The sequence below is a fragment of the Doryrhamphus excisus genome, linkage group LG9, assembly GCF_037039965.1.
Source record: "Doryrhamphus excisus strain RoL-2023G ecotype Guam linkage group LG9, RoL_Dexc_Guam_v1.1, whole genome shotgun sequence".
Taxonomy (NCBI): Eukaryota; Metazoa; Chordata; class Actinopteri; order Syngnathiformes; family Syngnathidae; genus Doryrhamphus; species Doryrhamphus excisus.
The window spans coordinates 12,221,417-12,247,099 of NC_136365.1; the positions used below are offsets into that span (position 1 = coordinate 12,221,417).

A 25,683-nucleotide genomic window follows, 5' to 3' on the forward strand; every position below is an offset into this window, starting at 1 on the left:
GGAGTAGAAGTATGGTATATACATAAAAACAACCCATTTACCAAAAGGAATTATAAGTCACTTTTTCCCTTTGAAAGCCAATTTCCACGCTCTTGCATTAGCGTTTGGTGGAATGTTTCTGGGTGAGATGCTCAACAGAAACCCAAAGGCCATTCATTCATGCAGGAAACCCCCATCAGCCACATGAAGCAGTCACATGAGTCTGTGTTTCTAAAAGAAGGCAATCTTGTGATGGACACAAACAGATCATGTCTGTTTGCAGGCAGTCAAGTGACGGACAGCCGCATTTTAATGACCCGGAATTCAAGAGCTCTTTCTCCTTTTTTGCATGTGAACATCTGGCCGTCCATGTGAGGACAGAGCTGATGGGATTGGAATGAGGGAGTGGGGGTGGGGTTGCCAGTGATATTTGGAAGAAACAGACAGAAGGGTACTGGCATCGGACACTTCTTCTTTTTTTTTTTTTTTTAGCTTTGAGGTCAGGAAATAGGAAAGTAGAGCAAAACCATCATGATTACATCTTTTCAGTGCAGATGATTCACCATGAATAACCAGTACTCACATAGCCCAATAATAATAAATATAGCAACGTCTGATCAATCCATGTCAATTTCAGACTTAAAATAATGTACTGATGTCAGCCACACCTACTTTGGTTAAAGCGCGCCCACTTCCGGTTTATGACTCAACCATCCGGGTGCTTATCCCTATTCAAAAGTAATAATCATTACTAGTGTTTATTGTGTTATTTAAAATAAAATTCTTCAAATATGTACACGATTTTGAGTTGTTGTGGGGTTGAGAAATGCTATTTTTCATTTTACATCGAAAATGTAGGCAAAGTTTGTGCCTCAGTTTGCGTAGATTTCTTGGTTAGCGTACTATATGATGCACGTCTTGTGTTAATTAATACACGGCATCAGTCCTACTGTATTCTTCATTTATTTTTATTAGTTGACGCTGCTGTTTACTGCTCATTTCATTTCCACAATGTGCCACGGGCCAATTAAAGACGAGTTGAAGACTGCAATTGGACCCAGGGACCACAGTTTGCACGAGACATGAGATTCTGACGGAATGATAACCTTGGGCCAAAATATCACCATTTTCACCAAATCACCAAATATCACCATATCATATTTTTTCATACCTTGGTATACCTTGAAACCGGCAACTGACACATGCCTAGTTTTGACCCCCCCAAATTATAATTTTTTTTTTGAAAAACTGCGATAGAGTGAAGCTGGATAATTTGATATGTTCATGAATGTTACAGATCTATGACCACATAACAGTTCTTAGATATCAGTGCTGAATAACGTGAAACATTTCATGCCATAGTAATCGTAACACCATTATTCTTAAGGTCGTTGCTCCCAACGCTGAGTACAAACCAATGTCTCTTGTGAAAATTGGCGTTAAAAATAAGAGTGAAAGCATAATATAAGCAGTTTCCCTGTTGGATTTCTGGCAAATGATTCTTGACAGAGCACACAGTAGAAATCTTCAATGACACTGTTTATTTATCACTTGACCTGTCGATGTGTGAGTGATTGTAAAATCCTTCAAATATAGCCCAGTAGTCAGAGGCCCCCTATTCCTGTACATGAGCATATATTTGGCTAAAAATACACATTTGGTCAAGATATTGGTGTCTGCGCTGTACACAAAATGGCCGCGTGTTTATAAATGGTGAAAGTAACAAATAAGAAAATGAATCTCAATCTCGGTTGGTATGACAGTGTTGAGCTTTCCTCCTTTTTCAATCAACGCAACTCTCAATTTGGTAGCACACACAAGGTGCACAAATCAATGGTTACACAGTTTTTTGGGAAAAAAACAACAACTTTTGTATATAGTTTTTTTATATAGTTATATATGTAGAGATTTATATTCATTGAAAAGCTTTTTAAAATAGCACAGTAAACACTTTGCACACATGATAAAAACCACTGAACGTGTCTGATTGTTTATGTATAGGCCAAGGGCGTTAAGAGAATCACATACTGGTCGTTCTTCACTTGCATCCCACTCAGAAAGGAGCTGGAATATCACTAGCTTAGAAGTTAGAACATTCATGTGATACTAAACTGGTTTTGTCTACGTGTTTAAAAGCCACCCAGAAGAGAAACAAATCCCCACGTGTTGCATCTACAGTATACGTTGTAATACGTTCAGATTCTCCACAAGTGAACCACACAGAGAGATCAACTGAAAGCAACAAAAAAGGAGAAGTTATATAAAGACAGTCAGTCAAAAAAGCCGAGATACAGAATCCATAGTTCCTTCTGTGCCATATATTACCTGTACATCGCCTTTTGGCTCGCTTTTGCATTGTCTCTGTACAGTTGGCTCACTGAGAAATCACTAAAGGGCTCCATGGGATGTCGGTCCAAGTTTGTAACTTCATGTAAACACGCAGCTCTCCAAACCGCAGTCTTGTGTTGTATTCCTGTTCTTCTGCTGAACACTTGATAATCTTCAATTTCAAGCCCTGATCTCAGTCCTGCTGAGAGAAATAAGGCCTTGGAATGCTCCTCTGAAAGGTTTACGGCTACTCAGAAATTCTCCTCTCCCCTGTTTGGCAACCAAAGCCAAGGCTGTCGTGTTGTTTGCCACCCAAGAAAATTGCATTTATCCAGAGTTGTTGTTGTCCAAATGTCTGTTATCTAGCCTCAGTCTGCGGTCCCCATCGTCAGTGTTGGTGGCCGATTACTCAACTTCACGCTGTCTCCGACAGGTCCACATGGAATGAGCTAGCAAATCCTCTTGCGGGCTGTGAAGACAAAGAACAGTCGTTAAGACAAATGACACTATTTCCCATGAGGCTTTTTAGTGACGGCTACAAATACAGTCTCTTGAAGGATGCATGCCACAAAAGACTTGCAGTGAAGCTATTTATATACCATAAAGCCCTCTTCAGGGATACTAAAACTAACGTGTGCCGTAATTGTGCCATTAAATATATATGCATGGGCTGTGGCTGTTTTAGCTATGGGCCTCGTGGGCAATTGCATTCTCTAGGGGGCGCCACAGGGATGGGGGAGGGATTTATATTCATTGGCTCTTCATTTGCTCATCAGGTCTTAGAGGACGCCCCTCTAACAAACACATTCATAGTTAAAGGGCCAATATTTAGTTGTGCTCATTTTCATCAAGTCAGGATACTGTATAAGCATCACCATCAGGAACGATATGAGATTACATCACACGTCCACAGCTCTGTCCAGATAAGTGAGGACGTGGGTGAGTTAGTTAGGGTCAGTTAGACACGTGTTTGGGTGCAACTCGGGGACAAATTCCATTGTTGAAAATGACGATGTTTGGACAACATGTGCGGGGAAAATTGCAAGAATTGGACGATGTTGTGAGGCTATGCAGTATTTGAGGGGATTAGTTGACTTTGCGTTGCCGCAACGTAGTGAAATCCGGGAGGCAGTGTCAATTATTGGCATGGTGATGGCGGATGTTCTACAGTATGTGGGGGTTGCTGCTGGGGCTGCCCAAACTACACATTGGCTGCAGACAGCACCCGTATAAAATGAACAATTCACGTGGCAACAGATTACAGTGGAACCTTGGTTCAGAAGGACCGACTCTAACCGAAACATATTACAACATAAAGCGTTACCTTGGTTAAAGTCCATAACAGTTGGGGCATTTTTCAGTTAACATTCAATATTTTTTTATGCCGTGGCTTGCATTCACCCACTTGTTTAACGTCCTGTTTTTGTCTACGCCATTATCTTGGATAACGAACTGAACACAAAATCTTGTGACATTTGTACAGGATTGCGCAGTGCATTGTGCGCCACGGGCACCATTTTAGAGCAACAGCGTTTGTTTATATCAAATTTGCTTTGCCAGAGAGATACACCACGTAACAGAGTATATGGACCGCACAAAAGATAAAGGCGATGGACTGTACGGAGACAAGAGTAGAAGACCTCAGAATTTGACGGCTTAAAGAGAACACCGCCATCATTTCAGAGGTATTCCAATTGGTTCCTACAACAAAACAACTTGCGGATTACGTGTTTAGGTACATATTTATTGGTTCGAGAACGTTGATCTTTTGTTTGATTCAGCAGAATAATATGTTTATTTTGTTTATAATTTATTTTTGTTTTTTTCCCCAAGAAAAGCCGGTAAATGTCATTTGTAATTATTTCTGCATCATTTTCGGCATGTAAAATTATAATAATTGTCTATAAAATGTTTTTTGTGTTAACATTTTTGAGTGTTTTACGGATTAATTGGATTTACATTACACATTTACATTTCTATGGGAAAATTAGCTTTGGTTCGAGTCCATTCTGGTTTGAGTCAGACCTTTTGAAAGGGATTGATGTGAACCAAGGCATTGTTGTTGTTGTTGTTGTTTAAACAATGAATCTGTTCCAGAAAGACAAAAATGTTAACAGAAAAACATGTTTTTAATTATAATTTTACATGCAGAAAACAATTCAAAATGCATAAAAATACATCTATGAATGAATGAAAGCCAAAGACAAAAAACGTGAGAAACATCAGAGAAATAACTCATGGCAAAACACAAAGGTGGCGTGTATATGAACCTTGCTGACACATGGTGTTTGTCAATACGTCATCATGTCTTCAATGAAGGTAAAACTGTCTGTTACATTAAGAACACTGGCAGTGCATTAATAACATGACAATATACGCAGCATATGATAAAATGCAGCCAAACGGAAGCTAAATTTACATTTTCTAAATTTCCAATGGTAACAGGTTCCGCTGTGTATGGATGTGTGTTCATGTGAGGGGTTGCTTTTGTACACGACACCATTGTAGCGGCGTATCCATCAACAAACATTTCTAAATTGTTTATTAAGAAACATTACTCCAGCCATCGGCAAAGATGTTCCTATCAAACGCGGAACACGCCGGCTTTCGGTTTATAGCATCAGCTTCCAGGGCAATTGTTCTTGTTTTTACACACAGCAAAACCTCTGTTGTGCCAAAACGAAGCCCATATATTTGAAGAGACCAACACCAAAAGGAACTCATAAATCCAATAGTGGTATACAATGGAGTTTTATATTGCACATTTATCGTAAGCCTGCGAGACAGAAGAGGTGAGCACGGTGCTATATTTAGAGAAGCACCTAAAGGCTAAACCGCAATTATCTTTTGCACAGAGAAGTTCTGTAGGAGAGTGATGGCCTGCCACTGTTTGCTAGGTCACAAACAATCCTTTACCTGAGAGACAGCATGTATTGTAGTATCAAGGAAAAAACACTGGTGAACATGTTGGTGACTTGACTGGAAACCGCTTCACTGCTCAGCGCTCACATCCGATCCATTCTCTTCTCTTAGAGCTAATAGATTATTCATGTTCTGTGGGAGCTCGGAAATGATTTGTTATCCTCTCCTAATGAATTCTGTACAACTTCTTTATAGTTGGAAATGTTTACCTTTTAAAATGTGGAGTCTTATTGATATGGTACATGCAACTGAAAATGAAGCCTTGCACCTTAACCTTCAGAAAAAGATGGATTATCCAGTTGTTTATGCACATCCAAATCATGTTTGCTGTCATAAACAGCATTCAGACATATGAGGTGATAGAACGAATAAAAACATGAGGTGAGATTGATGTTGTTGACCTTTACATATATGAGCATCAGATAAAAAACCAGAGCTTTGAAAGGATTTGGAAGGGGAAATTTAGGTGGGAGAAAGAAAATGGGCCACAGCAGATCCATAAGAGAACCAATTTAAATTAGAGTTTTTATTTTTCCTTTTACGTCACAGGAATACAGACAATTCTTAAAGTTAGCTGGTGCGCCTATTTATGTGGGGTTTGAGAAAATAATAGATTACATTTTACATTTGACAAAACAGTAACAAAAAGAACAACACAACAAAAACAGTAAGCTCCTTAAAAATGGGAGAACTAGGAGTAGATAGTCCAGACCACAATGGAGTGACCCCTTTGCTTTAGTATCTGTACTGGACCAGACCAAAGTCATACGGCCCCAGGGATTTTTCATACTGATACTCACAGAGAAAGGTAGGTTTGTATGGAAGGGTCCCCCTATCATACTCTTTCCGCTCTAGCGTGCTGGAGCTGTACTGCTGCTGTTGCTGATGGAGGTGATGGTGAAGGCTGTTGTGTGACTGTGATCTTTGGCCATCCTTGCCAAAGGTGGAGAATGACCTATCGTTGGACGTGGCGGCGGACGAGGCCAAGGCGACTTCAGATAGGTCGGTAGAGGAGGGTACCTCAGTGTCTGGCAGTGTAGCATCCATTCCGGGGACATGGAGGTTGCTGCGGTAGTCAGGCCCCTGGCGCCCATCGGACGGGACGAAGGATGGCATCCAGCAGCGGTCCGAGTGGCCCAGGGCTTTGCACTCCTCCGTGCAGTTGGAGAACAGGTCAGCACCTGCGTTGAAGATGCCAAAAACAGGGATTGTGAGCATGAGCAAGAAATGGATGAGCGAGAGCAGTGGCAAAGACAGGGAAGAGGACAGGCAGGAAGGGGACAAAAAAAACAGACAACAAACAAGTTATTCATCATTTTCATGTCAGCAGAAGAAAAAGTACAACACAAACTATTCATCAAAGAGACAAGGCCAACACTGATGAGGCAAATTGTTTGTTTTCCTACGCACCTCATTCATTCTGAATTAAATGTGCAATCAAAGTGATGTAGTATTTCAAAAATACACCCCTCTGCACCATCAGCATCGACACTCCGTCACCGTCCGAAAACCGCCCTCAAACAAAAGCTACAATTATCTCAAGAAAAGTGACACAAAAAGCAACAACATGTTCACTTGGCTGCTTAGTTGCACTTTCATGCCAATCATCCACGTGTAGCCGTACGTGTGTAATTGCCAAAAACAAAACCTACACACACAAAAGATCAAAATAACATCGGAAATTACATAATAGAAGAAGCAGCATGAAAGGGATTCCAGTTATGTTAATTACACTCTCTTAGAGAGAATAAAAAGGGGAGGGTGGAAGCGTACGCGAGATATTAGAAAAGGGAAGACAGGACCAAGAGACATGAACAGAGTCATCATAATAATTACACCCCGCAGCCAATTTTCTCTTGCACAGATGGGATTTGTGTTTCCTTCATCCTTTCCCCAGTAGATGCTGCGATGTGGGAAAAGTAAAGCAGGGCTTCCATTAGAGAGGAGGAAGGCAAAAGAATTGAATGGGACGAGCAAAAAAAGTGGCCAATCTATAACCCTACACGGCCGCCATCATCCCCGAGGCCAAAAAGAGCCAACTGGTCCTCGGGTTATGAACAACGACGCTTCCTCAACTGTTGAGTTTTAGTGTAAGCTGAAACTTACACCTAAATGACACTGAAAGGAATATGTTAATACGTTAATCATTATACAGTGCATCCGGAAAGTATTCACAGCGCTTCACTTTTTCTACATTTTGTCATGTTACAGCCTCATTCCAAACTGTATTAAATTAATCTCTTACCTCTAAATTCTACACAAAATACTCCATTATGACAATGTGAAAAAATATTTTTTTGACATGTTTTGAATTTATTAAAAATAAAAAACAAAAAAAATCACATTTACATAAGTATTCACAGCCTTTGCTTAATACTTTGTTGATCCACCTTTGGCAGCAATTACAGCCTCAAGTCTTTTTGAATATGATCCCACAAGTTTAGCACACCTATCTTTAGGCAGTTTTGCCCATTCTTCTTTGCTGGTTGGATGGATGGGAGACGTCTGTGCACAGCCATTTTCAGATCTCTCCAGAGATGTTCGATCGGATTCAAGTCTGGACTCTGGCTGGGCCACTCCAGGACATTCACGGAGTGGTTCTGAAGCCAATCTTTTGAGATCTTGGCTGTGTGCTAATGTCTACTGTCTATATGGTCAAGGTACATGACCAGTCTACTGAGGTCAAGAGCGCTCTGGAGCAGGTTTTCATCCAGGATATCTCTATATATTGCTGCATTCATTTTTCCTTCTATCCTGACTAGTCTGCCAGTTCCTGCTGCTGAAAAACATCCCCACAGCATGATGCTGCCACCACCATGCTTCACTGTAGGGATGGTATTGGCCTGGTGATGAGCAGTGCCTGGTTTCCTCCAAACATGGCGCCTGGCATTCACACCAAAGAGTTCAATCTTTGTCTCATCAGACCAGAGAATTTTGTTTCTCATGGTCTGAGAGTCATTCAGGTGCTTTTTGGCAAATTCCAGACGGGCTGCCATGTTCCTTTTACTAAGGAGTGGCTTTCGTCTGGCCACTCTACCATACAGGCCTGATTGGTGGATTGCTGCAGAGATGGTTGTCCTTCTGGAAGGCTCTCCTCTCTCCACAGAGGAACGCTGGAGCTCTGACAGAGTGACCATCGAGGCCTTGGTCACCTCCCTGACTAAGGCCCTTCTTCCTCGATCGCTCAGTTTAGAAGGCCGGCCAGCTCTAGGAAGAGTCCTGGTGGTTCCAAACGTCTTCCATTTACGAATAATGGAGGCCACTGTGCTCATTGGGACCTCAAAGCAGCAGAAATTTTTCGGTATCCTTCCCCAGATTTGTGCCTCAAGACAATCCTGTCTCGCAGGTCTACAGACAGTTCTTTTGACTTCATGCTTGGTGTTTGTGCTCTGACATGCACAGTCAACTGTGGGACCTTATATAGACAGTTATTATATTTCCAAATCATGTCCAATCAACTGAATTTACTGCAGGTGGACTCCAATTAAGCTGTAGAAAGATCTCAAGGATGATCAGTGGAAAAAAGATGCACCTGAGCTCAATTTTGAGCTTCATGGCAAAGGCTGTGAATACTGTGATTTCTTAGTTTTCTATTTTTAATAAATTCAAAAAAAGTCAAAAAAAAAACTTTTTCACATTGTCATAATGGAGTATTTTGTGTAGAATTTTGAGGTAAGAGATTAAATTAATACAATTTGGAATGAGGCTGTAACATGACAAAATGTAGAAAAAGTGAAGCGCTGTGAATACTTTCCGGATGCACTGTATATCATTATACAGTCATTAAAAATGAATTTAAACAGTAAGAATTTACTCCCAGATCTTGGTGAATCGAAACAGTGAAACAGTGAATCGATGATTAATCGATTATCCAGCTAATGAACAACTATTTTGGTATCGTTCATGTAAAAATTTAAATATCATTTCAGCTTTTCAGATGTTCTAAGTCATTCATAAAGGCAGACCTATTACCTTTATGTTTTAGGCAATAGGTATTCACACACATTAGAAGACAGTGACAGAGGCGGGGTCCACCCTGGACTGGTGGCCAGCCAATCACAGGGCACATATAGACAAACAACCATTCCCACCCACATGCATACCTATGGACAATTTGGAGTCGCCAATGAAGCTAACATGCATGAAACCTGGAGAAAACCCACGAATGCACGGAGAACACGCAAACGCCACGCAGAGAGTCGAACCCAGGTCTCTGCGATCCCCTGACTGTGTGGCCTATATTCTATTTCACTGTTTAATCAGTTATTAGAATAATAAAATAATACTTACTGTTTGTGTTCGCATCATATTGATTTGGTCCATCAGGGCCAAATGGATTACTCAAATAATAACAAGCTTCAGATGAATAGTAAATAAAACCTCATAATATATAAATATTAGGGCTGTCAAATGATCACAAAATGATGAAATGAAATCACAGTGGTTTGATAAATTAATCGTGATTAATCACCATTAAGAACTATGTCTGAAATATGCCCATTTTTACTCTATTTGATGAATAGAAAGATAAATGGTGATACATATCAGTATGTATTAAGAGGCCCACTATGGACAGACCGACTATGCCGATCAAGCTAAAAGCGAGCTCAAAAGTCTAAAAATCTATTTGTCTAATAGACGTCCTATTCAAGACGTCTTTTGAATAGTAGTCGAACATTTGAATCCCACTTGAAACTGTTATTATGAGTTTAAGGTAAATGTAAATGTCATCATTTCAGCATACTTACAATGTAGCAAATTGTACAACTCAATGAACCCTAGGCGGCAGATTATTTTTAAAAGAGTATTCCGTTTTAATAATATAGTATTTGAAATGGTTGTATGTTGAAATTGGTAAGAGATAAAGACATATCGTAAATGAGCGAAAACCATCCGTATGAGCCAAAGTTAATGATGGAGTATAGTCACTACCCTCATTCCATACTATGACATCACCAGTCTCAGAAATGGTCAGGTCCCTGTGTCCACCATTTAGCTCTCTAATCTTTCTCATCTCACCCACCTCAGCCATCATCATCATCATTTACGTGGGTCTTGAACACCACTCTGCCTTCTCCTTCATGAGAAGTGTATTTTTCTGCCACCGTCTCCACCACCATAGCGGTGGTTTGGCCACTCGTGCTACACGCAGCGTATGCTGTCTTTTAGGAGAATCCACCGAGTTGTCCCCTCCTGCGATGCAGAGCACGGTGACGTTTTGTGTCACTGCCGGCAGCTGTGCTGCCCCTAAATAAGCCGTGTGCTTCTGTGAAGCGGCACTTGAATCTCATTAAACTGCTTAAGATTTAGGAAGTGAGTGATAAGAATATCCAATTCATGTTTTTATTTATCTTCCTGTTTATTTACACACACACACACAGGCGTTATTAAGCCGTTTTTGTGATGTTCGGAGTGTACCTCAATGCATCTCCTGTTCTTGTACTGCGAATGTGAAAGAAAAGAAGGAAGTAGAGATACATACGGTATATAGTGTATATCTAATTGTACTGCAGTGCGTGTTCAGGTCAGAATGAGCTTCTAAAACAGTGTCAGCCTCTGTGGGACTGTGAGGATGCTCCACTGCTCCACTGTGCTACGACCACAGACCCGTCGGACCCGAGGTGAGCTTGTCTGATTAACGCAAAAAAATGTAATTAATGAAATAAATTAGTTACCGCCGTTAACACGTTATTTTTGACAGCCCTAATAAATATAATATAATAATTAATAAAATAATAATTAGTTAAATTCCTCATTGGGTCCAACAAAGCGTGGTGGGTGTCTCTCCTCTCTGAGCTTTTAAGGATGTTCATTTTTACTTCCATGGCGATGGCTTTCCTTTTCTTTGGCACACTGCCCCTTGGAAGACACAATGAAACTTCAACAGAAATGTTCTTCGTCCTCAGTGTGGCTGAGCAGGCACACACTTCATATTGTTGTGCTGCGTGAGGCGACATGTGCTCTAACTTCTTCTCAAGCCAGTCTCGTGTTTACAGACCGGATTGTTCATTTAATGAATTCATTTAATGCTGGTGAACAGTGTGACTTAAGTATTGTCAGTATTGTTATCTGTGATTTGGATCCAAACTATTTGGCAAAAAAACAAAACATAAAGCCATGCATCTAACTAGACAGAACCTTACAATATATGAATGGGAAACTATTCCAGTTTTTAGTTTTGTTAGGTTTTACTCCTTCCTCTTATTCATGGAAGTTTGATGCCTGTTTAACATTATCACTGAAAACGTAATAAGAACAGGCACTGGGAAGCATGACATTGTGTGCTTGAGCTATGTCAACTACCCATCACGATGTATTCCTATGTAACATGTAAAAGACATTCAGAGACCAAGACACATTAAGTTGTGTAAACTAATCATTGAAGTTGCACAATGAATTTATTGATTCATGAATTCCCAGTGGAATTCGGCATACTCACGATTCATCCATCCACCCGTCCATCCATTCGTTTTCTATGCCGCTTATCCTCACTGGGGTCGCGGGTATGCTGGAGCCTATCCCAGCTGTGTTTGGGCGAGAGGCAGGGTACACCCTGGACTGGTGTTACTTGCTATTCAGCATTCACAATGTTTTGTTGAGGCTGACCCTTGCATTGCTGTAATCATGTTGCTAATTCAGGACACAAGTGGAGCGAGACAGGCCATGTGACCGCAGTGACCATGAAGTCAGATGAGCCACAAGGCTCCCAGACAATTGACAGCACAGGCCGAGAGGCGGGAGTCACAGATTTCAGGGGCAACAAAAGCAGCGAGGCTGCAGGAGCCGTAAGGAACAGAAAGATCCTGGCAAACACAGATGGAGAGACCGAAGGCCAAAAACACCAAACGGTGACACCGCAGATGGAACAAGGAGTGTGGTGGTCAAATTGAGGCAGCAAGTGGAGGGTTTACATACCAGACAATCAACTTACATGTGCTTGTATCACACCATGCTTCCATTGGTGATGCAATCATTCATCGCCACTTTGAGCTTCCAATTTCACTTGTCACTCTGCCATGGATTTTCCAAAACGTCTTCAAACTTATTCAATGAACTTATTCAAACGTATCTAAAGAAGAACTTGATGATGCAACTGCACAATAAAAGAGATCTTGTTTAATGCCGTTTTAAGCCATAGAAACTGCGACAAGGTGTCAGGAGCCTTTGATGAGAGCATGGCTCCTTTCCATGTATTGAAGCAGTACACAGCAGGGAGGAAGTGGAAAGGCATGGAGGAGCAGAACATGCAGAAGGTTACGCAATGAAGGGAAATTTTATTGCACATGCATGCATGCACACACACAGTTCAGTTCCAAATGTAAAAATTGTTATAATAGTTAATGGTGTTAAATTTGTATTAAAATAAATTGTTATTTTGATGTCAAACAACATTTTAAATATATATGGTTAAATATGCGACAAAGTGAAAATAAAACAGTTGTTGATTAATTGGATAATCAATTCTTCATTTAATTGGTGCAGCTCTAGTTTAAATTATCTCACAAAAGGCCCAATAATTCTTAACACATGGTGCTGAACCCGTGCCAGGCTAAAACTCTGAACCCCGACATCCTTTCCTGTTCGTCCCCCACTCAACTCCCGTTGCAGTGGAACACATTTAGATCAACACACACGAGCACATGTCTTATTTATCCTATATGCACTCACATCACATCACTGCTACTGGAGAGGCTGTCTGCAGAGGCATCCAGATCCACCCCTGGCATGAATGCATATCTATGCTAAATCATCTATTGTTGGCCTTTAAGCTTCTTAATGATTTGTTGACATTTTCCTGTGTTGACCCAGGCCTTCTAATCTTGGCGGGGCCATTGTGCAGTTAAGTGGTTGAAAGCCACAATGCACATTCATCTTAATGATATGCATTCACTGTTGATAAAATCACAGGCAACAATGAGGTACTGTACTCGGGGGGGAGATAAGTAAATATAGTGTGCAAAGACTTGCTGGCTTGAGAGGGGTCTTTGCTTAACGGCTTGCTCTTAACCAACACGGACATCAACGCATATGTTTGCAAACACACAGGCTTAAAAGTAGTCTTATGCCAAGTTATGTAAATGCTTGCAAGCAAACAGACATGTGCACATGACACCCAGTAGCTGTTGATCCTCGTGAAGCACCTTCGCTTCCTCAGGCAGGAAGCAAAACAACAACCAAAACAGTGAGTGGCAATGACAGTCCCTGCCAGCAGCCCTCTCGCTCATCATGACCTCATCCAGCGGGGGGAAGTGACACACAAACAAGCAAAGTCGCACACATGCACGGCGGTAAACAATGCTACACAATGCAAACACAATCTCCTTGTTAAAAAGCCATCAGCACATTTCCCCTACTATTTTGTTTTTCATTACATCTCTGCTTGCTTCTGAAATTCCATGTGGGAGTGATTTCACTAATTGTGCTGCCTGACATACAATCAGCAAGTGGCAGCTGACGAAAATGAGGGGAAACAAATCCTCCGAGGGGAAAAATGAGCCACATGTTTGAATACACTGTGTGGGCGCTGGGATTACTCCCCATACTCGTGCCCTGCATAGGGATGCGTACTGAAACGCGACACGGCACCGGCGCCTCATTCAGCTGCTAAATGAATGCAGGCACCTGAAACACGTGCTTGAAGGTGATGTTGTGCAGGTACGGTCTGGTACGGAGCACAACATGCCAACAGACTCCACTGCCGACCTTAACACGGCGACAGCAGCGCTCAACTCCAACACGGTCAGCTGGCAGACCAACATGCAACGCGACAATTGCTCATCATCCTTTGGAGGTGCATTCACAAACAGCGGAATTTTGAACATCATTACAACACAAGCAGGTTGCCAGAATGTCATATCAATCTGCCGAGTGCAAAAATAATTTACATCTTTTTGGCCAAAATGAAACATTTTCAAGCATAAAAATGAGATATCGTACAAACATAAGGCATGCAGAAGACTCATTCAAACTTGGCCTGATGTCGTATTGCACACTGGTCACTAGGTGTCAGTATAGTTATATCTTTGAGACAATAGCCACCGCAGAAAGTAGAGTACAGTAAAGGAAATTAAAAACAACAAGGGTCTTCTCCCAATTCTGTCTTACTTGATTATTTATTATTTAGTCTTGTAATGTGTACTATATTAGTTAAAGGTGACTTAAGGGGTGTTATTTCATGCTTAGAAGGCTGTAACAAAGTTAAAAAACAGATTAAGAAAGTTGTAAACAGGTATTCCATAGACTTTAACACAACAAACACATTTGCAAATAATCGGGTCTGGACCCAATTCGCTGCAATAATGAGCAATGAGTGTATTTCCATATTGAAGCCACGTGCAGTAAAGTATGGAAATATATAACAATCATTTCTAGAGTATACACATGATTTTATTATACACCAAAATTAAAAAGATTGCTAATCTACTTTCGCATTCATGGAATTGAATTGGAGACATTCTCAATTCACTTCAGAATTGTGTACAAGCCTGGCATCCATTATCACCTGTTCTGCTGAAATTGTGGAAAACGTATGCACCTAAAGTATTGTCGACATTTTGTCCTGCATGGCTTTATGTATTGCTGCTGCTTCTGTGTGTAATAATTATGGCAATTCATTTCATATTGGTGAATGTATTACTTAGTTCTGACTATATTTATACTCCTGAAGTAGATAAATTACTTTTTTTTCAAGTTGGACATCAACAAAATTCCGTAGCAATAAAAACATTTCGTTATTTGGCAGCTGTATGGGATAATATGTAAACAACATCAACCCTAGCCCAGCATTCACCTGTCTGCTCCTGACTCATTCTTGCTGTTCTTCTTTTATGTCATGCCTTTTTTTCTTAAAAAGCACCCCAGGTAGGTTGCGTCTTAGAGCTATTTTTTCCCCTTTTCCTTCTTTGTTGCAGAGCAAGTCAAGGCATGTCAATATTGGGACAGCAGCTCAGGACGGCAGGGGAGCAGCAAAGCTTTCTTGCACGAGCTGCCCAGCGAGGCTGTGATGAGTAAACCAGAGACCCCCCAGGGGCAAAACAGAGCAAGATGGCTGCCACCCTACCCGGCAATGACAGACAGAGAAACTGTTGTGAGTCTTGCAGAGGCAGCTACTAAATGTTTGGATGGAGAGCTGAGATGGCCGCTTGCCTGGGGAGCTGCCCGTTTGATGAATATCCCTCCTTACGGTCGGAAAGGCTCTGGGTGACCACCGCTTATTGATCTCTGGGTTGTGCGCTAAATGCAGCTAGATGTGCTGCATCTTTTTAATGAAATCAGCAATCAATCTAACTTACACAACCTTGTCACGCTGCCACATGTTCATAAATGCAAATCATCTTTTTAATTAAAGACTTTCTAATCACTATTTCCTGAGGATGATAAAAATGTGTTCAAGAGACAGTCAGTCCCCCTAGCATTCGCCAGGCTTTTTTTTTTGTCATCGTTGCAGCCTAAAATGGCTGATTTCATTGCAGCTTTTTCACATAATTGTGTCACAAGTTATTTAGAAAGTACGCGAGAGCTGATAAATAAAGTCACAGATGAAATGACTTTACTAAAAAGATGGTTTGATTAAAACAGATTATCCTCGACCCTCAGTGAAAGTCAAATAATACTATTTGGTCATAGCAGAAAGGACATGCATGCGCATATATGAATAGATGGTATAGACGTTGACAGGGTGATCATAATACATTTCTAGACGTCATATTAGACAACAAAATATGGCTGGAAATCCCATGTTAAGAATACACAACATAAAGTGGGAAGAAATACTTTGAGTACTGAATCATCTTCTCTACAATGTCAAGAACTACTCTTGCATGATTCTAATCTTGGGACAAAAACTGCAAACTTGCCACAAGCTGAGCAAATTTAGAGGAAGACACAGGATCTCCATTCCATCCATGAACAGAAATCCTATCCAAAGTCAAGGAACGCACGTGTAAAGTGTCACGCGAACTTTCCTCTGAGAAAAGTGCCTTCTTCCTTCAATGAATTAGTGCCCAGGTTGTGGTTTCCAAACCCTGTTAACTAAATGCCTTTGACAGCTCACTGACAAGGAAACACGATGCCAGCTACTAATTCATAATCATCTATCTCATACACCGTTGCCACAGTGATTTAATTGCCCCATTTGTCATGTCGTTTGTTCTCCCCAAAATGTCATCACGACAATAATTTCTGTTCTCTCTACCGTCTCGCAGACCTCAGCATCCGTGTCTGAGATGCCATTTTTTTGGCTTGTTCACTCAGTTTCCTATTAGAGATGATGAGGGGAGCTAATGCAGACCGAAGACACACTGCCTGATTTGAATAATAATAACCACAAAAACTCAATGAAGGTGTGGGCCAGATAAGGGTGTGGCAGTCAATCACTTGCGCTTTGGCTCCTGACACGCCCGTGTTTCACTCCAGACTATTTGCAGTCTTTTAAAAGCACCAGTAGACACCCTAGCCTCGCAGCCTAGCCTTATTTCCTTAAATGTCAGAATGGGGGCTGAGCAGGGAGCAAAAACTGGTGTGGTTGATCATACACCAACGGCAGGTGGTTTCTCATCACTTATTGTGAGAAACACCAAAAGAGACATTGTGACGGGCGGTCCTGTGAGGACAACCTGCCTCTGAGCCTCCTTGATAATTGCTATGCAAAGGCTCTAGAAATGAATTACTGCTCAGCCAAGTGTTTCGGAGATCCAACGTGTGGGGGAAACAGAATGAAGGATGAGACCCCGCCGCAAATATGTGCGTGCACACCCGTACACGGAATACAAGGGTACAAAGGTGAATGCTAAATGTATGTGCGTGTGGACAGGTGCACACGGGCAAATTTGCTTGAGCAGGCAAATTGTGGCAAAATAGACACACACAAAAAAGATGCTTTGCTGGTTTTAGCTCTGGGTTATTCAGCGCATGTTCTCTTCTAGGAAATGTGCACTCAGCACAAAACCATGCGAACCGATGCACGTGCACGCACACTGCCTGTTTTAGATAGTGAAGGTCCGACAATGTACTCTAACCCAATTGCCTTTTTCCGTGAGAAATAATGTAAATGTAATTAATCTGTTCCAGACGGCTAAAAGTATTAACATAAAACACATTCAATCCCAGCCATTTGTCATGAGACATACCTGCCAGTACCGGCCATCTCGGATCATTTTGACAGATTTTTCATGGCACGCACAGAAGATTGTGTTCTAGAGCTATATAAACATGGTACACAGCAAAGAAAGAAGAGACTTTCATTTTTCATCATATTCATTAAACATGTTCAATAAGCCTGTGAGACATTTTAGGGGGTATTGTGAGTGAACAACAGCAACTGAAGAGGGGATCGGTTGGAGTTGAATATAGTCTAGTATTTACAACAGTGCCTTTTATTGCAAATGTTGATCTGAAATTGGAGGAGAATGTCAGTGTCAAGCTAGCAATAGGACTTGGAGGGGAATAAGCGAGCAGCGTATCACAAACATATATTTTGACTGGCATCTAAGATCGGTGTCTTTGTGGCATCGACTGAATACCGTTTAGTGTTAAAGAAACATGCACATTTACCTACAAAACAACACACCTGGCAGAGTGCCAAGTAAAAAAGTCCAAAATATTTGTCTTTTGAGATTGCTGCTGACGATTAGAAGAGAATTCCTTTTTAGTGCGTGCATCGTAATACCCAAAGAGCCTTTAGGGAGGTATACAAAACCCACATGAAAGTAGCTTCCACACACACTGCAGTAATTGGACCATAAATATATGTTTTAGTAGTACACTAGCTTGTAATAAGGAGAATAGTGTCATTGGCCTAACGACACATGAAGACTACTTCCGTGGTCAATAATATTTGTAGTATATCTTGTGGTAATGCCGGTGTAGTCAAATATACTGCAGAGTATTAGCACATAATATTCAATATTGATTGACGTTGCCAATTTAGCTTTTTGCATATACCTTTGTTGCTTCCATTTCTTTCAGCTTTAGGCTAGTTAGAGATGTTAGATATTCATCACATACACACACACACAAGGGTTTGAACGACCAATCAGTCACAGGGCGACTTTTCTTTAAAGTAGTCTTGCAGCAATACAGTGGATAACGTCTGCCCATTACCCAAACTTATTAGCCTGTGTCATGGAATGTAGGCATTAAATAACTCCACTTAGACACGACTGAGGAGCCAGAGCTCGGCCGGTTTATTGAGGTGGAATATGGTTCTGAACAATAACAGAACTGGGTGCCCCCCAAAGGAAGATTTTTTTCTTTTCTTGGACGTGTATGTTAACTTTCCTATCCGGACCCAATTTTCATTCTCATGTATCATTGATGTGCATGCAGTTATCATGTACCTCATCGTTTACTTAACAAAAATACTGCAATAAATTCCTCTGAAATGTAATTATATGTATTCATTGGGAGAGTCACAAGAAATCGTCCCAGGCCAATAAATTAATTAATCGCACAACAATGTTGCCAGCATCAATATATTGACAAACATATTGTCTTTGCCTCGCCTCTCGCCTCTAAACAGACGTGCATTGGTTTGAGTACCTTAGTACATTTTTTCTATAGAACAACGGCATGAATAAAGTGAGCCAATTCCGCAGTAATACAGTCTCTTTGTCTGTGTGAGGAGGCGGGGTCGCTAGCATACGGCCAATTATTAATAAAAAAAAACATGCACATTTAAGCCAATGTTACATATTTTTGTTCTAAATCACCAGTACATATTTTCAGGACCTAAAAATGGCTAAATGAAGTTAAACATAAATACAAGCTATTTTGAACGTAGACAAACAGACAAAAACATAACTGCCGTACTGCGCTCTGCACTGTGTGCTTGGTGGAGGTAATAAGGTATTCTAGAAGATGCATCCAAATGTGTTGTGATGTAATGAAGTATTCTACACTGGTCAGACAATAGCCACCGTAGGAAGTACTGTACAGAACTATGGGTGTCGCCATGCAACTTCTTCACTTCCGATATGATACTAATACTAAAAGACTTTGTATGTCCCTTGAGTTTTTCTTTTTTCTCGTGAAGGCAGCTCCATCTTTGTCGTCTTTCAGTGTGCCATCTTTTTAATATTTATTAATTCACAAATAACTTGATTTATACGATGGTTTACTTCAGCTTTCACTCTCTCCTGCAGTTTAATCACAACAAACGTAAAAATACTGCAACTTCTTTGGCAATTTTCAGGAAAAGCTCAAAAGCAAAATCAGCCATTTAAAGCCGCAACCATTGACTGAACAACGTGAAATGCCACAGGCCGTGATGAGGGTTGTTTACTATCCTACAGCACAGAATGAAGCCTATTTTAGATTCCCAGCACCACTTTCATACGTGGCAGACTCCGGTCTAGACACAGGTCGTACATGAGTCGTGAAGCGTGACCCTTCCCAAGAAAAGGGCAGTTCAATATGAAATACAATTTTCTACCCGTCCTTCTTTTGGTCTGACTCCACTTGGATCAATAAACACGTAGAAACCAAAGCAAATGTTATAAACACAATGCTTATGGTAAGTTGTGTTTTTCAAAAGGCAGTACACACACGCACACATGCACACGCACACACATGCACTTTACTGTCATTCATATAAAAGTACATCCAATTGGCGTGGTACACTGAATGATATTTTCAACAATATACCTGCACCTTGTTAGCCTATTGTTAGTATGAATGCTACATCAGAGTGCCAAAAATACAGTAACCCCTCATTTATCACTGTTCATTGGTTCCAGACCACCAAAAGTAGCTTTCAGTGAATTAAGATTTTTTATTTATAAATGGGATATTTCCATAGTGACAGCGTAGAAAAACTAAATTTGACATCATTAGAGGCCTCTAGATATTAAATAACACCCCTACAGTCACATTTACACTCCACTATGGTAGACATAATATGAGAAAATAAACGATTTAAGACATCAATAAGACTTGTGCTTGCCCGGTGGTGGGCAAGAAGTGATGTTGGGTGTCAGCGATTTAGCTGGATGTGGGTTACCACGACAACAGTATCTTTTTGATCAAATCTGATGCTTGTGCGTCTCATCCAAAATTATAGTAACATTAGTGACACCTGGTGACCAGTGTGGAATACTACATATGACATCATCTTTCAATGTGCCATTTTGGCAATGAGAATGCTTACTTTAGGCATAAAATACATAACAAATAATAATAATAGGCCGCATTCAACTATGAAAGAGAAAATATATTTTGATTAATATATTTTTGATGAACAGCGATGGAGTGAAGCTGTGAAATTTGAAGCTTAACGTGGTAACGGATTACTGGCTAATGTTCTTTTTTCTTTGATAAAAGTAAATGAGGACCCCCAGAATGAAAGACAGATCTCTCTCTGTCTCTTCAACCCAAAAAGTACAACGATACATACAGCAGCATCTTATTACGTTACTCTAGCTTGTGTGCATTTCACTTGAGTGAACCTATTGATTGATGCCTGGAAAGAAGTGCAGGCCTCACACATACTCCCTGAGAGTCGCTGTCCTTTCAGCACCGCCCCATAGAACCGCAGTGAGGAGAACACAGACGGAAAACAGAGGTTTGCCAAATAATCACTGCATATGAAATCAAATCAGCACCTTTGTTTCTTATAATGCACAGCCACCTCTTCTCAAATAAGTCGCCCCATCCTGTCCGCAAACACGTTATTTAGAGACTCACCTGCTGAGTGGCCCCGGTTGGTGGCGTCGTGATCACTGTCGCCTTGCTCGCTATCGCCGTGACCGCTGTCCTTCGAGCTTACAATGTCTGCTTCTTGGAATGCCGAACTGGAGGAGAGAGGCAAAACGCAGCAAGTTGTGTCACAAGGTAGGGTGAAACGAAAAGAATTCACAGGTATAGACAAAGGTCAAGCTTCACTGATGCTGGGAGGGAGGATTAAAGGAAGCGACAAAGAGAGTGAGAACAGCAGCGTCACCACATAACCGCATTAATACCGTCACGGCGGCCATCACCATTCTAAATTGGATGTTACACATGGCATGTAATGAAATCCAGTCTTAGAGCTTTAATGGGTGCCGCACTGCTAGTTATGGGCCCGGTGCCAAATTGAAGAGCTACATTACGAACACACCGGGAACCATGTAGCCTCTCAGAGTTGCAATTAATGACGCAGACTCCACCAGGCTCATCCTGATGGGTGTAATATTCAATTTTATAGATCTGTGAATAGACTGAGGATCCCTTTGGCCTGCTGGAGGTTAGCGGTCCTCTGATGGTGAAAGTTATGTGGTTCAGCTGGCTCAGCACATTGCTGATGGGATTCAGATGCATGCGTGTTTTTAGTACCTGTTAACACGTCTTGGCCTGTCCACCAGGTAGCTGAGTTCCGATCGCTGGTGTTTGTTCTAGTAAACCCATAAAAACAAACATGACAATTCAAAACAGACTGAGACATGGACAGCAGAAACACAAGTGCATACCACAAATGCATCATTCGAGTGTTAAAAAAAGTATGCCTGCTCTGCATAGATCAGTAGCGATGTTGAATGCATCCACTTGCACGTACGCATCCACTTAGTGAGTGGGTGAGAAGAGATGAGAGCAGTGGAGAGTGGGTTAGGAGGCGATTGAATGCGTAAATGATTGAGCCGGCTGACGCTGGGACTGAACAACCTTTGTTCATGCTGCTGCCACGCTGGGCCGTGCACAGAATGCTTAACGCACAGCAAAGCCAAGACTGCGACTGGCTGTCTGGCAAAAACTCCACACTGCAATCAACAAAAAAGCCTCAAGTCTTCACAGCTCCCCACGCAGAACTCATTTATCTCCTCTTTTCTTTGAATATTTGCTGTCTCAACATAGTTTGGCTTTCTAAGTATTTATCAGAAGCCTTATTTGGGGGAGGGAGGGAGTAATTACAACCATCTGTGATGTTACTTGACTATCTCGTACTCAGAGAGATTGGTTCTTGGTTATTTTTATACAAAAACTGGAGTAAATGAAGTTTCCCGTAGTGTCATTTCAATGAGTAAAACTGACTCCCATAATTGAACTTCAAATGGACCCCCTTAATGCAACTCCCAGTCTATGCAAATCTGTCTTTGGTCCCACATCAAAGCGAATAAAATCTAACTTTAAATGAGAATTGAGGCTTGAGATTGAGCTCTGTCTGGTCGCTGTGAATAAAACTAAAAGGACACATGAGATTCAGCAATTGACATGTGCAATCACCACGAGGCGTGACAATGATTAAAGGCCACAAAGTTCAACAGTCAGTCAATACAATTTCCATCTTCCTTTGCTGGGCATGACCTGAATGGGAAGCATGCTTGATAGGAAACAGATTATTTCTGACCATGCGTTAGCGTTGAAGAGAAACAAAAAGAAAGAAAGAAAGAAAGAAAGACAAATCATTTTCAATCAGTTTTTCTTACCTCACTCGAAAGAATGCTGCCGTTGGAGATGATATCCGGTTGTTGGTCACTGTAACCGGTGACTAATGCGCCACACGGGTTGGTGTGGTCTGTGTCAGTGCTTCGGGAGGGGCTGCACGGTTTGAGGAACATCAGGTCCGTCTTGGCAGACTCTGGCGTCAGACACACTTGGTAGCAGTAGGAGTTCTGGTTCTGGTGGTGGTGGGAGCCAAAACCCCCTCCTACGCTGCCCACTCCGGACTCCTCCACGGGTACCTGCCCCACGGGCCCCACACCTGAGGTCACATTGGTGCTCTGAACCAACATGATGTCGGACTTACTCAGCTTCTTTTGCTTGCGGCTGCGAGCTTGCCTGCTGCAACAGGAACCGCAGCACATGCAACAGTCGCCGGCCAACAGGCAGGTGTACAGATTGAATTTCTTGTCCTTTTGGCAACGCACAGCCAGGACAATCATGGCCAAGAGGAAAATAAATGAGACAGAGCCCAGGGCGATGATGAGAATAAGCGTCAGGTCAAGCGAGGTCTCCTTTGCCCTAGAGGCAGAGCCACGATCCCCACTGCGACCTTCCACAACACTGTCCACTAACAGCACGCTCACACTGGCTGAGGACGACAGGGGGGGCTGCCCGTGGTCCCTCACTTCGATCAGCAGATCATAGTGGCCCAGAGAGTCCCGCTTGGGCGAGATCCGGCGGGCGGTCCTCAGTTCTCCGGTCCTCCAGTCCATGCGGAACATGCCCATCTCGTTGCCCCGCAGGATGCTGTAGGACAGACGTGCGTTCTCGCCATCATCAGCATCCATGGCCACAATGCGCGTCACAAGGTATCCGGGCTCAGCAGAGCGTGGCAGGTGCTCCTTCGCGGTGCCATTTTTACCAATTGGGGCGATGACAGTCGGGGCGTTGTCATTCTGGTCTACTATGATTACATTTGCTGTGGCGTTGGAGAAGAGCTCTGGGGTTCCTGAGTCCTTGGCCTGCACCATGAAACTGAACTCTTTGAGCTGTTCATAATCAAAAGAGCGCAGCGCGTACAGGTAGCCCGTGTCCTGATTGATGGACACATATGTGTCCACAGACATGCCCTGTATGTCACACTCCAATATGGAGTAAGTAATGAGAGCGTTCTGTCCTATATCAGGGTCTACGGCGCTCACAGCGTGAATGAAGGCCCCAGGCACATTATTCTCAGTCACATACACGTCATACACCGCCTGTGTAAAGCGCGGGGCGTTGTCGTTCTCATCAGACACATGAACTTTAATGGACTTACTGGTGGCAAGAGCCGGCTGGCCCTTGTCTTTGGCCACTACTGTGATGGTGTAGGACTCTGTGGTCTCTCGGTCCAGCGGGCCGTCAGTCATGATGGTGTAATAATTCTTATAAGAAGACTTCAACTTGAAAGGAACATCTCCCAGGATCTCGCAGCTCATGACACCGTTCTCACCGGAGTCTCGATCCGAGACGCTGAAAAGTGCGATGACAGCGGGGGCGTCCTGCTCGTTCACCGACTCTGTCACGGTGCTGAAGCTGATCTCCGGAGTGTTGTCGTTCACGTCCACAAGTTTAACGAGCACTTTGCAATGAGCGGGAACGGCGTTGGCCCCCATGTCTTTAGCCTGGACGTAGATCTGGTGCGTGCTGGCCTCCTCATAGTCTACCTCACCTGCCACTTCGATCCTGCCAGTTCTGGCGTCAATGCTGAACAAGTCCTTAATCCGCGGCGTATTGTGGCTGCTGAAGGAATAAATAATCTCCCCGTTTTGCCCCTCGTCCACGTCGGTGGCGTTAAGCTGAATCACTTGGGTGCCCAAGGGGGAGTTTTCCCGCAAGTCCACCGTGTACACAGACTGGTCGAAAGTGGGCGCGTTGTCGTTGGAGTCCAGAACTTTAACGACCAGGAGCGCCGTGCCGGTGCGCTGCGGGTTGCCGCCATCCACCGCGGTGAGCACGTAGCGGTGCACCGCCTGCTGCTCCCGGTCTAAAGGTTTCTCCAGCACGAGCTCGGCGAATTTATTGCCGTCACTTTGAGTCTGCACGTCCAGGTAGAAATTGTTGTTATTCGTGATGGCATACGTGCTGAGCGCGTTTGCGCCCACGTCTGGATCGAAGGCGTTCTCCACCGGGAAACGCGTCCCGGGGATGGCGCTCTCTGATATCTCCACGGAAATGTCCGCCTCGGGAAAATTGGGTGGGTTGTCGTTGATATCCATCACTTCAATCTCGACGCGAAAGAGCTCCAGGGGGTTCTCCAAAAACACTTCCAGGTGCAAAAGGCACGGGATGGTCTGCTTGCAAATTTCTTCCCGGTCAATTTTCTCCTTCACCACAAGCGCGCCGTTTTCTAAATTCACCTCCAAGTAAGGTGTCCGTGAACTGGGCACAGTCTGGAAGCGCCGCGCGGAAAGTTTAGTAATGTCCAGCCCCAAATCATCAGCGATATTCCCAACCACAGTCCCGGGCTCCTGCTCTTCTGGCACAGAGTAACGGAGCTGAGAGACTGCTCCATCCAGGATGGAGCACAGGAAAAACAACCAAATCATCTCCGCTCACAGTTTCCAAGTGCACTTCAGGACAAAAAGGCGTTATTCCTTATTTTTACAAGCAGTGCGCATTTCCCAAATGATCTGCCTGCAAAACGGTGAAAATCCGTTCCATTGACACATGGAACATTTTCTTCTCACGCACGGCCATCTGATCCGAGCACCTTTTTAATCAATTCTGCACCAGACTGGAGCCACTACGTGTCGCCAACACTTCCTGTGCAAGAAAAAAAATCACACTGGTCCTTCTTCACGCAAAGTCTCACACAACAAAACAGGCACTTCCTGGCTGTCTGTCAGAGCAACAAAACAAAAAAGGAAGAAGAAAAGTCAACTTGTTGGCGAATAGCAGCGCTCTCAATCGGTGCTTCCGTGCGCTCCAAGCGGATGATGCACTCAGCTCGGCTTGTGTAAAGTGAGTGTGACCAGCGGGGTTGGTTTTGCGCACAGCTTCTTTCTCCACCAGCCAATGGTGAGCGCCGACGCCGCGCGTAATGCCACATGATTGGGGCTA

The 25,683-nt window shown here is 42.7% G+C and overlaps 1 protein-coding gene across 3 annotated transcripts; it reads right to left on the reverse strand.

Moving 5' to 3' along the window:
- pcdh10a (protocadherin 10a) lies at nt 1-25,683 on the reverse strand. Of its 3 annotated transcripts, none has more exons than XM_058083696.2 (5): nt 22,626-25,682; nt 21,538-21,596; nt 20,911-21,017; nt 6,030-6,410; nt 1-2,776 (listed from the first exon to the last, which is right to left on the reverse strand). In XM_058083696.2, exons 1-5 carry the CDS (start codon nt 25,167-25,169, stop codon nt 2,757-2,759), a joined length of 3,111 nt encoding a protein of 1,036 aa, XP_057939679.1. In that variant the 5' UTR covers nt 25,170-25,682; the 3' UTR covers nt 1-2,756. The 3 variants fall into 3 exon arrangements, with proteins under 3 accessions (XP_057939679.1, XP_057939687.1, XP_057939670.1); XM_058083704.2 differs by having other exon boundaries at nt 2-2,776; nt 6,250-6,410; nt 22,626-25,679; XM_058083687.2 differs by lacking the exon at nt 1-2,776 and having other exon boundaries at nt 4,418-6,410; nt 22,626-25,683.